Raw genomic sequence first — 13,808 nt, 5'->3', positions numbered from 1 at the left:
TAGCTCATATTTTTTCTGCAGATGTGATTCTGGCAAAGTCAGGGGAACATCAGTGATCTCTTAGTGCACTTTTGAGAATCAGCTATGGACTGAAGTCAAGTGAAGGCATCATCATGGTAATTATTAAAGTCCTTCCCTATATACAGTCTCTGCTAGTGTTTGCTTTATCTTTTTGCATGGTATTGTTTTACTCCACAGCACTGGTCTTTTTCAGAAAACAGCTTCACCAATGAAGTAAGAATGTCTAAGAGGAGCCACGCTGGCCTCCTTATCATTTAGAATAATATTTTCTTGATAATCTAAGCTCAGTGGATATAATAAAAATCCCAAATTAGTTTGGTTTTTGTTTGTGTAATGATACCCTTTATTTAAGGTTGTGGTTACATTAAAAATATGTTTTAAAGAGAACAGTCAATCAACTTTGCTCAGCAGCTCTCTGCTGTTTCCAACTGTAACACTTTCCACTCGAATGCACTTTAATAGGTTGGAAATGCTGGGGAGAAAGGTGGTAAAAGGAAATTATTGTCTGAGCATATTTGTTATGCCAACAATGCAGCTTAATCATCTTTGATGGAAACAATTAGACATTAGAATTCCTCATAACAAGAAATGTTTTGGTCAGTGGGAATTGCTACAGATAATTGTAAATCACCTGGGAATATTTTATCTCGATTAAAGGCTGAGGACAATATATAGTGTTTTCAGTGTAGGAAAAATTTTATTTTCTCCCCACATTAATCCTCTACTTAACGGTAATTTAACACAGAGTCTTATAGAAACACAGTAGTTATTATATTTGCCAAATAATTTAATGAAGTAGTGATGGAAATAAAATAATAACCCCCTAAAGCATAAGGTACTTTTTCTCTTAAGGGTCAATTATCATTAAATAACTGGGTTTTACTTATTTATAATTCTAGTTTAATTTATAACTCTAATCCATTTTTCTTAGTTTCTATTATTTTAGTTCCCTTGCCTACTCCACCTTCTCTCCCTCCCCCCCCCTCTATCTCTCATACAAATGTTTCTTAAAGGAGACGGAGGGTCCAGTGGAGTTGAGTGGGTGGTAAGGAATTGAAAATACTGTACACATCCCCTGTTGACACAGATTTTTGACTTTGTTTAAGCGATCAGAAAACCACAATAGATTCCACCCCACCTCAAAACTAACAGTTTAAAGACAAGCTTGAAGTCATTACAGAGAGGTGGATTCCAGAGGATTGCATGCAGCACCATTCATGTATTAATTTATACAGTATAATTCTCTGTCAATTTTCAAACCATAAGCAGTTCACAAAGTGACAGGGAGTTGAAAAAGGAGCTGCCACTGTGTAATCGCTGTTTCTAATCCCTCCCTATGGGAATACCAGATCAAGGATCCAAACTAATGCTATTTTAAGAAAGCAGTTCAGATGACATGTAAAGCAACCTTGTTTTAAAACTTAAAAAAATGCTCTCTTAGCCTGGACTCCTCTAAGTGTCCAGGCTGAGAGAGCATTTCTCTTTGTGTTATGGACACAGGAAGTCTATTTGTATGCCAGGGATAAACACTGATCTACTGCTCAGGGTCCCATAGGTTGCCCAGGCCTCCTCACTGACTCTCACACTCGGGGGTCTGGATCAGTCCCAACAAGATAGGAAAGGATGTATTAAATAGTGATGTGGTTATATGTCAAACTGACAAAGTTCCAACTGTGATGTATATATTTGGCAACATAACATAAGTACAGTCACTTGGGAAGAAGAAAAAAAAAGGAAAGCAGTCTAATGGGTGTCGGTTAGGAGGCCTGGTAAAACTATGGGGCCCGGTAGTGGATCAGTATTTATCCCTAGTGTACAAATGGACTTTGAGAGCCCACTCCACATAGAGGGATACTCTCTAAGGCTGGACTCTTAGGGGAGTGCCTGGACCCTGCCCTGAGTGAAATGACAGACTCTGGTATGTGGAAGGAAGTGGGGATAGGGTTGGAGGCTTGGGGGGGGATGGTGGGGGGTGAAAAGGAGGGGAAGGAGAGGGAATTGAGATTGACATGTGAAGCAAGCTATTTAAAATTAAAGTAATAAAAAATAAATTTGAAAAAGCAAAAAAAAAAAAAAAACACTACAAAGTAAGAAGGAAGGCTACCTCAGCAGAAAGGGAGCTGCAGCGGAGCAGCCTGTAGCTGTAGCTGAGTCATCATGGCCCTCCCTTTTCAGTGAGGGCACACTCACATCTGAACAGAAGGAATGACCTCCCAAGTAGAGATGGGGCAGGAAATTGAACCAGTATACAAAGCCCAAGGCCCACCTCCAGTGCCCTTTGAAAGCCCTACCTCCTCAAGGATCTTTAACCACCCAAAGCAGCGCCACCTCCAAGACCAAATGTTCAAATGCAGAAACTTGTGCCAACAATTTAAAGCCAAACCATAACAAGGACTCCTCATTGACTCTCACACTCAGGGGGTCTGAATCAGTCCCATGCTGGCCTCCCAGCTGTCGGACTGGGGTCCAAGAGCTCCCCCTTGTTCAGACCAGCTGTTTTTGAAAAAAATATTACAGAAGTATGAATAAGATTGGCTTTCTTGTAGAATTTTAAAATTTATTTAATTTTAATTAAACACACAGAATTAACAAAACATGAAAGTTTTAATCCAAATGATTAGTGTGACCACCTCGGTTATATATATCATAGTGATGTGCATTAAGACTAATAAGACCAGGTGAGAGAGCTGGTCCTGAGCTAGCCTCGACCCTCACAAGCTGCAGCTGCAGCATATGAGAAAGCAGCCTCTGCTTCCCCTCTGGGCAGCACACTGGAGCTGACCCTGTTGTTCGTAGGCCACCGGTGTGCCAGCCCTGTGCGCATGAGAGCTGGAGAGCTGAGCCTGTCCCCCTCCTGTGCGTCATACAGCAAAAGGGAGAGAGCGCCCTCCCTACATGGGACAGAACAGTAGAGCTGGCCCTGTGGCTGGTGATGTGAGTGGGGGGGCATAGTGGGAGGGGGAAATGGCGGGTTGCGGGGATGGACTTGGAATCTGAGATGGCCCTGATCCTTGCTCCAGGGTGCATTACATGAGCTAGCCAAGGCAGTGCTGGATAGTTCATCGAGACAGTGATGATAAGAGAAAGCAAAGGATCTGAGGAACCCAGCTACCACCCAGACCCAGAACCAGGGCTCTGAGCAGGCCCACCCCAGCATCCACTGGAATCTATGAACTGTTGAAGCAAATGTAGGAGAAACCTATACAGACCAAAACATCTGGATCTCCATGACACAGAACAACAGCAGGTTATCCAAGAGGAGCCCAGTGGGAGCCCATGATCAGTGTCCGAGCCAGAGGCCTTAAGCCAGACCGTGACTCACTCAGGGCAATGAACACTTGCAAGTTAAGATGAATGATCTAAAGGGAAGAGTGTGTGACCCAGTGGACCACATCACAGCTTCCACACCAATGTTCTTTTTGTGTTTTATTTTGTTTCTTTGTTATATTTGGTTTTGGGTTTTTCTCTTAAATTTGGTTTTCTTTGGGGGCCAGAGGTTGCAAGGGAGGGTACTAGGAGACAGGGAGATGGGTGGGATTGGAATGCATAAGAATGAAATTCACAAAGAATCAATAAAAGTAAAAAAATAATAGTAACAAAAAATAACCAAAGAAACAAATATACTTAACATGTTCACACTTACTTAGCGTGGCGGATGTCTGGTAGAGACCTCTCTAAAGCAATATTGTTGCTAACAAAAATATTGAAGCCATTTTCCCTGTAAGCTGAGTCATCATGGTCCTCTTCAGTAAGGGGGTATGGTTTTCCATGTTCACCTTTCCCTACAAAGAAAAAAAATAAGGTTTTCATCTGAAAATAAATCCATTTAATATTCTAGAACAGATACCAATTAATAGATTATATAAAATGAAAATGTACAATTTACACACTAGCATATTTTTTTAACCTTGAAGAAAAAGTAAAAACATGACATATACAGGAAAATGATTGATCTGAAAACTACTATATTAAGCAAATTAAGTAATACCCAGAAAGATAAATACTTCATTGTCTCTCATATGTAAGTCTTAGATTTTACTGTTTATATATGTGTGAAAGTGTACCCGTAGGGACACATAAACAAACCTGTGCATGTGATTGCTGGGGAGTTACCATCACATGTTGCTTCTCTGCCTTACACACTGATGCAAGTTTTCTGGCAGAACTTACTTCTAGTCTCTACACAGTTCTCTGCATACATGTTTGTACCTACTTGGATGTGAACCATATTCATAAAAATTCAGAACAGTAATAGAAATATTTTAGTATCTTCCTTCCTTTGCACAGTTGCTTAGGTACATTTAATGATTTTCATGTTATTTGGCTGAGAATGAAAACCCAGTAAAGCCAATATTCAATATTTGAAATTGGCATATTCTTCTAAAGACTAAACTGGTGTCAATCTTATAATATGGACTATTTAGCAAAATAACTAATGGGCTGTGTTTTTGATACATTGAGTTTATTAGTTTTTTCTTATAGCATTTCATGGTTACATATTCTCTTATTTATTAAAGCTTCACTGTAATGAATTTCAAATAAAAACATCACACAACGAAATTAACCAGTGTCAAAGTCTATACATCTCAATGAATACCTAGAGTCAGAATAGCTATTATGAAACTAGAGTTTTTACATTGGCTTTTACATTTTCACTATCCAACATTTTTATTCACTTGTCTACCACCAAAAAGTGAAAAATGACAATGTTAAAACTAAAAAAATCTAAGGTTTTTCTTTCTTTTTTTAAATTTTCTTTCATGTCTCTTGCCTGTAACCTAATGCTCAGGAGCAAAGAAGGACTCTTTACACATAGCAATCATTTCAGAAGCAGTGTTCCCTTGAATTTCATTGGAATTGCATACATCTTTTCCTGATTTCAGTCGTGTGTGTGTGTGTGTGTGTGTGTGTGTATGCACACTCATGCTCACATGCATGTTTGGTGGAATGTATATATTTGTGTAATGTATAATAGTTTTCTTCCAGTATATTTTTCAAATGTTCCATGTTGGCTTTTATACTTTCATGATAACTGTCCACTTCTTAAACTCATTGTCTCTCATAGATTTTTAAATCTCCAGTTTTCCAAGACTACATATTATTTTTCATAAAATATGATTCATGTTGCCTCTTTTCTTCTGGAATGAAATACAGATTTCTCATTTTATTTTGTAAATTATCATAAATAACATTAGTTTGTATATGTACTTGCCCTTGTGTGACTGAAATGTCTTGCTGCAAAGAACCACACATATGAGCGTTAATATGTATTTGTCAGTGTGTAGGCATGAATTTGTTATTAATAGAGGATCTTCTGCTCTGTTATAATACCACTTTATATTAATAGAATGTTAAATTTTAAAATATTTAAATAATTTTTAATATTTTAACATTATTAATTTGTTTTACATACATATTTGATTTTAGTGATCAGAATTCATTTTGGGGAGCCTTGGGGAATTCAGTTTCTATATCAAAATTATACTACAAAAATGACATCAGAAGGCATCATTTTTAGCTTTTTGTATCCTCCCTGTTACAGTTCCTTTAGTAGAAACAATGTCCATATCAACAAGGGGAATAATAAGAGTACATCTTTAAGAACAGGATGAAGCTGTTTAAGGTGGTCCAAATCTGGGATCTCTGAACTCATTGGCTTGAAGCTAGAGGTGTGCTGGCTAAAGGCTAAACTTAAAAACATCAGTAATAACAAAAATACAGATAGAAATTTTCTATATTTTAGGGGCAGTTTTTGAAGTGTTTTTACGTTGAACCTAAAAAAGCACCGAGGTGCTGAGGGTGTTGTTTAGATGACAGAGTGCTTACTTGGCTTCAGTACAGCTCTGGGTCAGATCTCTGATACTGTATTACCAGGAACTGAAGGAGTCCAAGAAGTTTGAGTGCTAGGGAGGTACAGGTAGAAGCAGGGGGTTGGGAGTTATCCTTTGTTTTATGGAAAGTTTGAGTCATGCTAGAGACCTTGATTCAAACATACAACCAAAATCACAAAACACCTCCCTCCACCCAGCCACCCTGATAAAAACAAAATCCTGTGATGGGGGAAGTCCTATGTATATGTCAATAAAGCACTGTTGGGCCAATAGGGAACCAAGATAGGTGGGACTAGGAGTCCAGGAGAACTCTGGGAAGGAGAAACAGAGAGGCAAGATGTAATGCCATGGGGTAGGAAGCCCGGAAAGTTCTCTGGTAAGAGAAATACTTAGATTAACAATTATGGGGTAATTACTTAAGTCAGAGCTAGCCGGTAAGAAACAAGCAAGGCCAACAGCTTCATAATTAATATAGCCTCCTGTGTGTTTATTTGGGACTGATGTGGCTCTGGAACCAGGCTGGCAGGAAGGCTTCTCTCAAGGAAAAGGTTTCCCTTTACATAATGGTGATCAGGAGTGGGATGATGAACTTTCCTGTAGAATGACAAAAGCTTTAAAGGAATTTTAGAAACAGAAGAATGGATTGAAGCACAGATTTTTGGTAGCAGCATTTTCTCAGGTGGGCTCTGTTTTGTTAGCAGCAAGCAGAGACTCGAGGCTGGCTTAAGTTAGGCTTCCTGACTCAGCATAAAAAAAAAAAAAAACAAAGCCAACAAGGTTCTTTTAAGAGGCTTTGCTAATCAGACTTGGATGAACAAAACCTCTAAAGGTTTACAGTGTGTTTAAAAATATACATAGGATTGAGAGAGTAAAAGAAAAATAGCATAGTGGCAAATGAAAATAGAGAAGCTGGCTGTGGTGCCGCACGCCGGTAGGATTTGCTGCAGAGGCAGAGGAAGACAGATTTCCAAAGAGAAACCCTGTCTCAGAGAAAAATAAATAAATCAAATTAAAACAAATAAGAGTAATAATAATAGATAAATAAATAAGCCACGTAAAGATGAAAAATACACAGAGAGTCAGGATACTGTATGCTATTGGTTTTTTCAGTTTTTTGATTGCTCAGAAAGAAACAACTGCTAAAGTAAGTTGATTATAAATGCAGCTGAATTAATTCAACTTCTATCTTTTGAAAATGCCTTAACTTCAAAATTTAAGTATAAGAATATGTTACTTGGGAAAGATTTTATTTATGTTTCTACAGAAAATGAAAAGCTGAGGATTCCTTCCAGGCGTCTGTGGTTTGACGCACCAAGACCCCCGGAAGCAGTGGGCCAGGTGTTCCAACAACTGAAACAGCTAAGATGATGGAGCCTTACAGACCTGAAAATAAGGACTTATACAGGTTTCTGAGTTTTGTCATGATCCCCATGGTATGAACAGCGCCCCCTTCCAGCACGAAGCAGTTTGCAATAAGCAACATGCTGATATTCTGCCTCTGCCCCTATTTTATTTTCGGGGATGATGACATTTAATTATTTTAATTAGTGGAAATTAAAAAGTCAGTGAGAAATTTCATGTGTGAAGCATCACACTGAAATATTTTATATGCACTTAACTCACTACAATTATGCAGCAAAATAACAGTTGTTCTGTCCAAGATGCATATGAATAAAATCAGAAGAAAAAGTACTCTTATTAACCATTTCCATGATTGGGAAACTTTTATAACCTGGAAATCTGTCTTCTATAAAATGTCCAAATTAATAGCAGAGGGATTTCGGACTACACATGCCTTTGTATAATTAGGTTTATAGTTCATTCTATTGGTTTTTTTGTTTCGTTTGTTGGCTTATTTTATTTTCTGTTTTGCTAAACCAATGAGTTTTATTGGTGTTACTAACAGGACTGTACATGAGGAGCTGCAGGAAGAGAAAAGACTCAAACACAGCTGTGTCACCAAAGCCAGCCCAGGAAAGGGTGGCATCACAAAACCTGGGATCCTGGAGCACACTGCACAGCCAGCAGGCAGCTCAACAGGCCGGAGAGTGTTATTTTTGGGTGCCCCAGTTGTAAGAAAGGTAATTGAAAGCACTGCTTTTGTTTACTAGATGGTCCCCCAAAACTAAAAGACTAATTATCATATTTGAAAATTTTATATGTAATTACTTAGCCCTCAGAGAGATGGACACATTACCACCATCTTCTTTTCACACTTTTTATTGAAATTATTTAAAGTCCATGGGTTCGAATTCAGCTACTTTGCAGACTATGAATATAGCCAATGTATAGTGGTATCACCATTAGAACCCCTGTTAGAGGGAAACACATTTTCTCTGTATGACAGTTTAGTATTCAGACTGGCAAACCCCCAGAAGTAGGGGTTTTAAATGAATGCCTACCTCTTTAACATTATGTAACAAAACAAGTACATTAATATGAATGGTACATTAGAAATTTTGTATTGAATTTATTAAGTTAGGTTTTAAAATATTGCATTCTTATACATAAAGGCAGAATATTTTATTGGAAATGATAAAATGTTATTTTAAGTTTTACTATCTAGAGTCTTGCAGTCCCCTGAGTTTGCAATTCTTTTGTTTAAAAAAAACAAAAAACAAAGAAATACATAAAGATAGAACAAAATGAAAATGAAAATAACAAACCTTGTACAACAATATTAGAAATATTCACTATTATTATGAATTCATAGTCATAACTATTTGGAGATACTAATGCACTATAATGCAAGTCATTATAATAAGTTGTATATTCAACCCAGACACTGTCTTTAAATTCTGAAATGTTGTATCAGTCCCTATCATTAAAGTAGAATAAAAAATAAATGTGACATTTTAAATCATTAAAGCATGAAATTAAATATCATGGGCAAATGTATAACTTTCAATCAGAAAAGATTTTACCAGTATGTAATTGATGCTGTGTACTCACAGGAACTATTGGCCACTTAAACAGGAAATTTATGCTGATTTTCTCATAATGGACCTTGTATTTGTCTCCTGGCTAAAATGACATTACTATGACTGTCTTGTGGATTGCTATGGCTATTAATTTGGGATGTGTATTGATTGTGTACTATGTGCACCACTGGGTAAGGAAATTGAAAATGTACACAGTATCGTGACAGACCTGAAAAAGCTGGGGACATACTATGATTAGGAAGATAAGGGCAAATTTATTACATGGCTGCTTCAAGGAGAAAACCTGGCATGTGTAGAAATAATTTACACAGGGGAACAAATCAAAAAAGCAAAACAAACAAACAAAAAATAATAAAGAAACGAAATTTCCTGAATCAAAGAGCCTGGTGTATGCTAACTGGCGAAGAAAGAGTGCAGCTCAAGTTTTATAACTAGTAGACGGTACGAACCATTTTTAAACAGCTAGGGCTGGAGACACTTTACATCAGAAGAAACTGGGATAATTGAATTGCGCAAACCCAAAATTGAAATGCCGTGCTAGGCAAATACTTAATAAATCTATTTTACAAGACAAAGGTCTGTTAACACTGAATACTGCGAATAAGATAGGCTTAGGTCAAACGAAAGATTCTACTGACATTTTTCAGTTATTTAAACTGTTCCTTCTGAGCAAGCTGTTTAAGGATAGTCCAAAAAACCAGTGAGGGTGAGCAACTGAGAAACTAAAAGTTCCGTGAATATTGGTGCCTTCAAACTTTATTCATTTGTAGAGATCTTACAATATCACTCCAACACAGACAAGAATCTCCAATACTACATAAAGACTCTTATTCCAATTTTTCATTTCTTTTCTTTTTTACTCCTCTTCTTCATCACTGTACTCTCTCTCTTGTTCCTGCTGTTCCCCCATCCTTATCTTTTACCCTCCTTTCCTTACCCTTGTCCTTATCTCTCAATCTCTACTCACTATTTCTCTCTCATACAGACACCACCTCTTCTCATTCCTTGTTGCTTTTAAAAAGACATTTTTCTATGTAACCCTGGAACTCCCTATGTAGACAAGAGAACCTCAATCTTGGAGTGACCTCTTGTGTCTGTCTCAGAACTGTTGGAACTGCAGGATTGTGTTGACATTTAGAAACATCTGCTTTCTTTAACATACTACTATTGGAATTAGTGTTTTTATCTACTTCATGACTTTCTTTCAGCAAGAATGTACATCCTGTAAAAGAAAAAATGTTTTATTGCTTGCCATGATGTTATAAACATCTAGAAAGTGATTATCCATAGTAGGCACCAGTTCATATTACATGTGTGATAAACAAATTACCAGGTGCTAAAGATTTACCCTTTTTTCCTAAAAGAAATAAAGTCATTTATTTTCTTGGCTGTGTGTTTTGGGGTGCAGAAGCCTAGCTCAAAGAGTGCTATTTGTAATTTCAGTAAAATGGAAGGAAAATCGCCAGTGTTTTATATATCATACACTTCCAATTTTCCCTATAAAGATTATGGACACTTGAGATGTATGAGGAACCAATCTTATAAGGTCTCTGAGTAAGTTTTTTTTATTTTCTATTATAATTATGACGAAGTAATTGCTCTCTGGGATCTCCTGCCCTGGTGAATGCAGCCAGGTGGACTCATCCCCAACTCACAAAGCAACCTCAAATATGCTGATAGCATTGTGCTAATCCGGCTCCCACCCACTGGGAGAGGTTATGTCCTCAGATCAGCCTGGACCCACCTTGAGACCCATCAGAGTACTGGACCTGTTTGCACCCACCAGAAGAAGAGAACCTTGAACTTGTCCCCACCACGAAAGGAAGAGACCCCATTTGTACCCACTGGAAGAAGGGATGGGAAGACAACAAGATAAGAACACATTCAACAACAGAAAAACCAATATGACTCCACCAGAGTCTAGGGACTGTACACCAGCAACACCTGAACATCCCAATGCACATGGAGCAGAAGAGAACAACCTTAAAAACAACTCCATGAAGATGATAGAGACCCTAAAAGAGGAAATGAGAAAATCCTTTAAAGAAATGGAAGGAAAGAAAACCAAAAATTGCAAGAAAAAATTCAAACATTGCTAAGTTTGAAAGTTGAAATAGAGACAAAAAAACCTCCACAGTTAGAAGGAATGCTGTAATTAGAAAAGGTAAGTAAATGATCAGATGCAAGCATAACCAGCAGAATACAAGAGTTGGAAGAGAGACTATCAGGCCTTGAAGATTCAATAGGAGAAAAACATTCACTGACCAAAGACAATCTTTTTTTAATTTTTTTAATTTTAATTTTAAATAGCTTGTTTTACATGCCAATCCCAGTTCCCTCTTCCCCTTCTCCTCCCGCACTCCCCCATCCCCCCAGCCTCCCACCCTATTGCCAATTCCAAAACAACCCTATACAATAAAGGAACTTCAGGAGGCATCATCATACCTGACTTCAAGCTCTATTATAGAGCTATAGTCCTGAAAACAGCTTGGTACTGGCACAAAAAATAGGCAGGTAGACCAATGGAACAGAATTGAAAACCCTGATTTTAACTCACACACCTTTGAACACTTGATTTTTGACAAAGAAGCTAAAATTATACAATGGAAAAAAGAAAGCATCTTCAACAAATGGTGCTGGCATAACTGGGTACTGGTATGCAGAAGACTGCAGATAGATCCAGGTTTATCACCTTGTACAAAACTTAAGTCCAAATGGATCAAAGATCTCAACATAAATCCAGCCACACTGAAACTTTAGAAGAGAAAGTGGGGGATACTCTTCAACGAGTTGGTACAGGAGACCACTTCCTGAACATAACACCAGTGGCACAAACACTGAGATCGACAATTAACAAATGGGACCTTCTGAAACTAAAAAGCTTCTGTAATGCAAAGAACACAGTCAACAAGACAAAAAGGCAGTCCACATAATGGGAAAAGATATTCACTAACCCCACATCTGACAGAGGGCTAACCTCCAAAATTTACAAAGAACTCAAGAAGCAAGTCTCCAAAACATCAAAGGATCCAATTAAAAGATGGGGTACGGAACTAAATAGAGAATTCTCAATAGAGGAGGCTAAAATGGCCAAGAGACACTTAAGAAAGTGCTCCACATCCTTAGCCATCAAGGAAATGCAAATCAAAACAACTCTGAGACACCATCTTACTCCTGTCAGAATGGCTAAAATCAAAAACACCAAAGACAATTTATGCTGGAGAGGATGTGGAGAGAGGGAACACTCCTCCACTGCTGGTGGGAGTGCCAACTCATGCAGCCACTTTGGAAATCAGTATGGAGATTCCTCAGGAAAATGGGAATCAATCTACCACAAGACCCAGCAATTCCACTCTTAAGCATATATCCAAAAGAGGCAAATTCATACAAGGACATCTGCTCCACTATGTTCATAGCAGCATTATTTGTAATAGCCAGAACCTGGAAGCAACCTAGATGCCCCTCAAATGAAGAGTGGATAGAGAAAATGTGGTACATTTACACAATGGAGTATTACTCAGCAGAAAAAAACAATGGAATCTTGAAATTCGCTGGTAAATGGATAGCACTGGAAGAAACCATCCTGAGTTAGGTAACCCAGTCACAAAAACACAATCATGGTATGTGCTCACTCATATATGGATTTTAGACATGGATCAGGATAGTGCCAGTCTGCACTTCCACTGATATAGAGTCTGGGAAACAGGAAAGAACTTAAAAGATATGCATAGTACCCAAGAGAAGAGGATTGAGACAAGATCCTCTGAATGGATGGGGAACACGGCGAGGGATGGGGGTCAGTGGGAGCTGGGAAGAAGAGAGGGGGAGAAGAGGAAGAGATAGCAGGTCATGGGGGAACAAGAAAGTTGAGTGGGGGGGGTGTAGAATAGGGGGAAGGGGGAATCATAGGTTAGAAGACAGATCAAGCACCAGAGTGACCTCTAGTGATCTAAAGGAATGACACCAATTGGCAAGCTAAGCAATAGTGTAGAGACCACCTCGAATGCCCATCCTGATAATGAACTTGATGTCTATAACCATCCAGGAGTCTTCATCCAGTGACTGATGGAAGCAGAGGTAAACACCCACAGGTAAACAATGAACTGAACCCATGGAACCCAGTGACAGAGAGAGAGGAGCGATGAGCAAATTGGCAAAGAATGGGCTGGCAAAACCAGCAGAGACAGCTGATCTGAACAGGGGAGAGCTATTGGACACATGGGGGAGGGCCTAGGCCCTGCCTGGATGATATGACAGACTTTGAAGATCCTCCATGAAAGGCCTCACCCTCCCTGGGGAATAGAATGAGGATTGTGTTAGGGGTTTGGGGGGTTCGTCGGGGGGCAAGGGAGAAAGGGAGGGAGAGGGAGCTGGGACTGACATGTGAAGCAAGATTGTTTGTAATTTAAATAAAAAATAAATAAAAGGAAAAAAAGCAAGTTTTCACCATGTTGCTTAGTCTGTTCCCAAACACTGGTGTAAATGCATTTGCCCTCGCAGCCTCATGAGTTGTTGGTATGACATGTTACCACTATCACATTTGGCGTAAAAATATATATAAAGTATACAAAGGCTTAAATTCATAATAGCTCCTTCAAATATCAATTAAATCTAAATTCATTAAGGTTAGAAATATCTACATTTTAAATGAATGAAATAGTTTTCTACTTATGTTAACATTCTTCCGTTTTTGTGTATCTTTTGTTGTCTTCAATTCACCCAACACTGAATACCTGTATCTAAGCACTTAGCTATCTCACTAGGAAAATGAAAAAGAGATTCTCATTGTTCCCATCACAGCAGGTGAACAGTCTGCATAGGCACTGTTCCCATTTCTTGCCTCAGCCATAGGCTTGTATATCTCCTTGCCAATCTTCTGTAAACTGAAGATTGAGTTTACAGAAACTGCAGATAAAATATGAATATTGATAAAACATGTTCACACAACATCATCTTACTCTTTGGGGAACCTAGTAAGTCATTCGATTCCTGAACTGTCAGTAGATTGCCACTA

The 13,808-nt window shown here is 38.4% G+C and overlaps 1 protein-coding gene across 1 annotated transcript in view; it reads right to left on the bottom strand.

Moving 5' to 3' along the window:
- The window catches only part of Galntl6 (polypeptide N-acetylgalactosaminyltransferase like 6), a 1,054,334-nt gene that overhangs the window by 597,884 nt on the left and 442,642 nt on the right, over window positions 1-13,808 (bottom strand). Inside the window, exon 3 of the mRNA XM_005075157.4 lies at window positions 3,665-3,803. Coding sequence (XP_005075214.2) covers window positions 3,665-3,803 — 139 coding nt within the window. The remainder of the gene's footprint in view (window positions 1-3,664; window positions 3,804-13,808) is intronic.

The sequence above is a fragment of the Mesocricetus auratus genome, unplaced genomic scaffold, assembly GCF_017639785.1.
Source record: "Mesocricetus auratus isolate SY011 unplaced genomic scaffold, BCM_Maur_2.0 Super-Scaffold_6731, whole genome shotgun sequence".
NCBI classification, from domain to species: domain Eukaryota; kingdom Metazoa; phylum Chordata; class Mammalia; order Rodentia; family Cricetidae; genus Mesocricetus; species Mesocricetus auratus.
The sequence above is the reverse complement of the archived record's forward strand: the minus strand, read 5'-3'. Positions and strand labels throughout refer to the sequence as shown.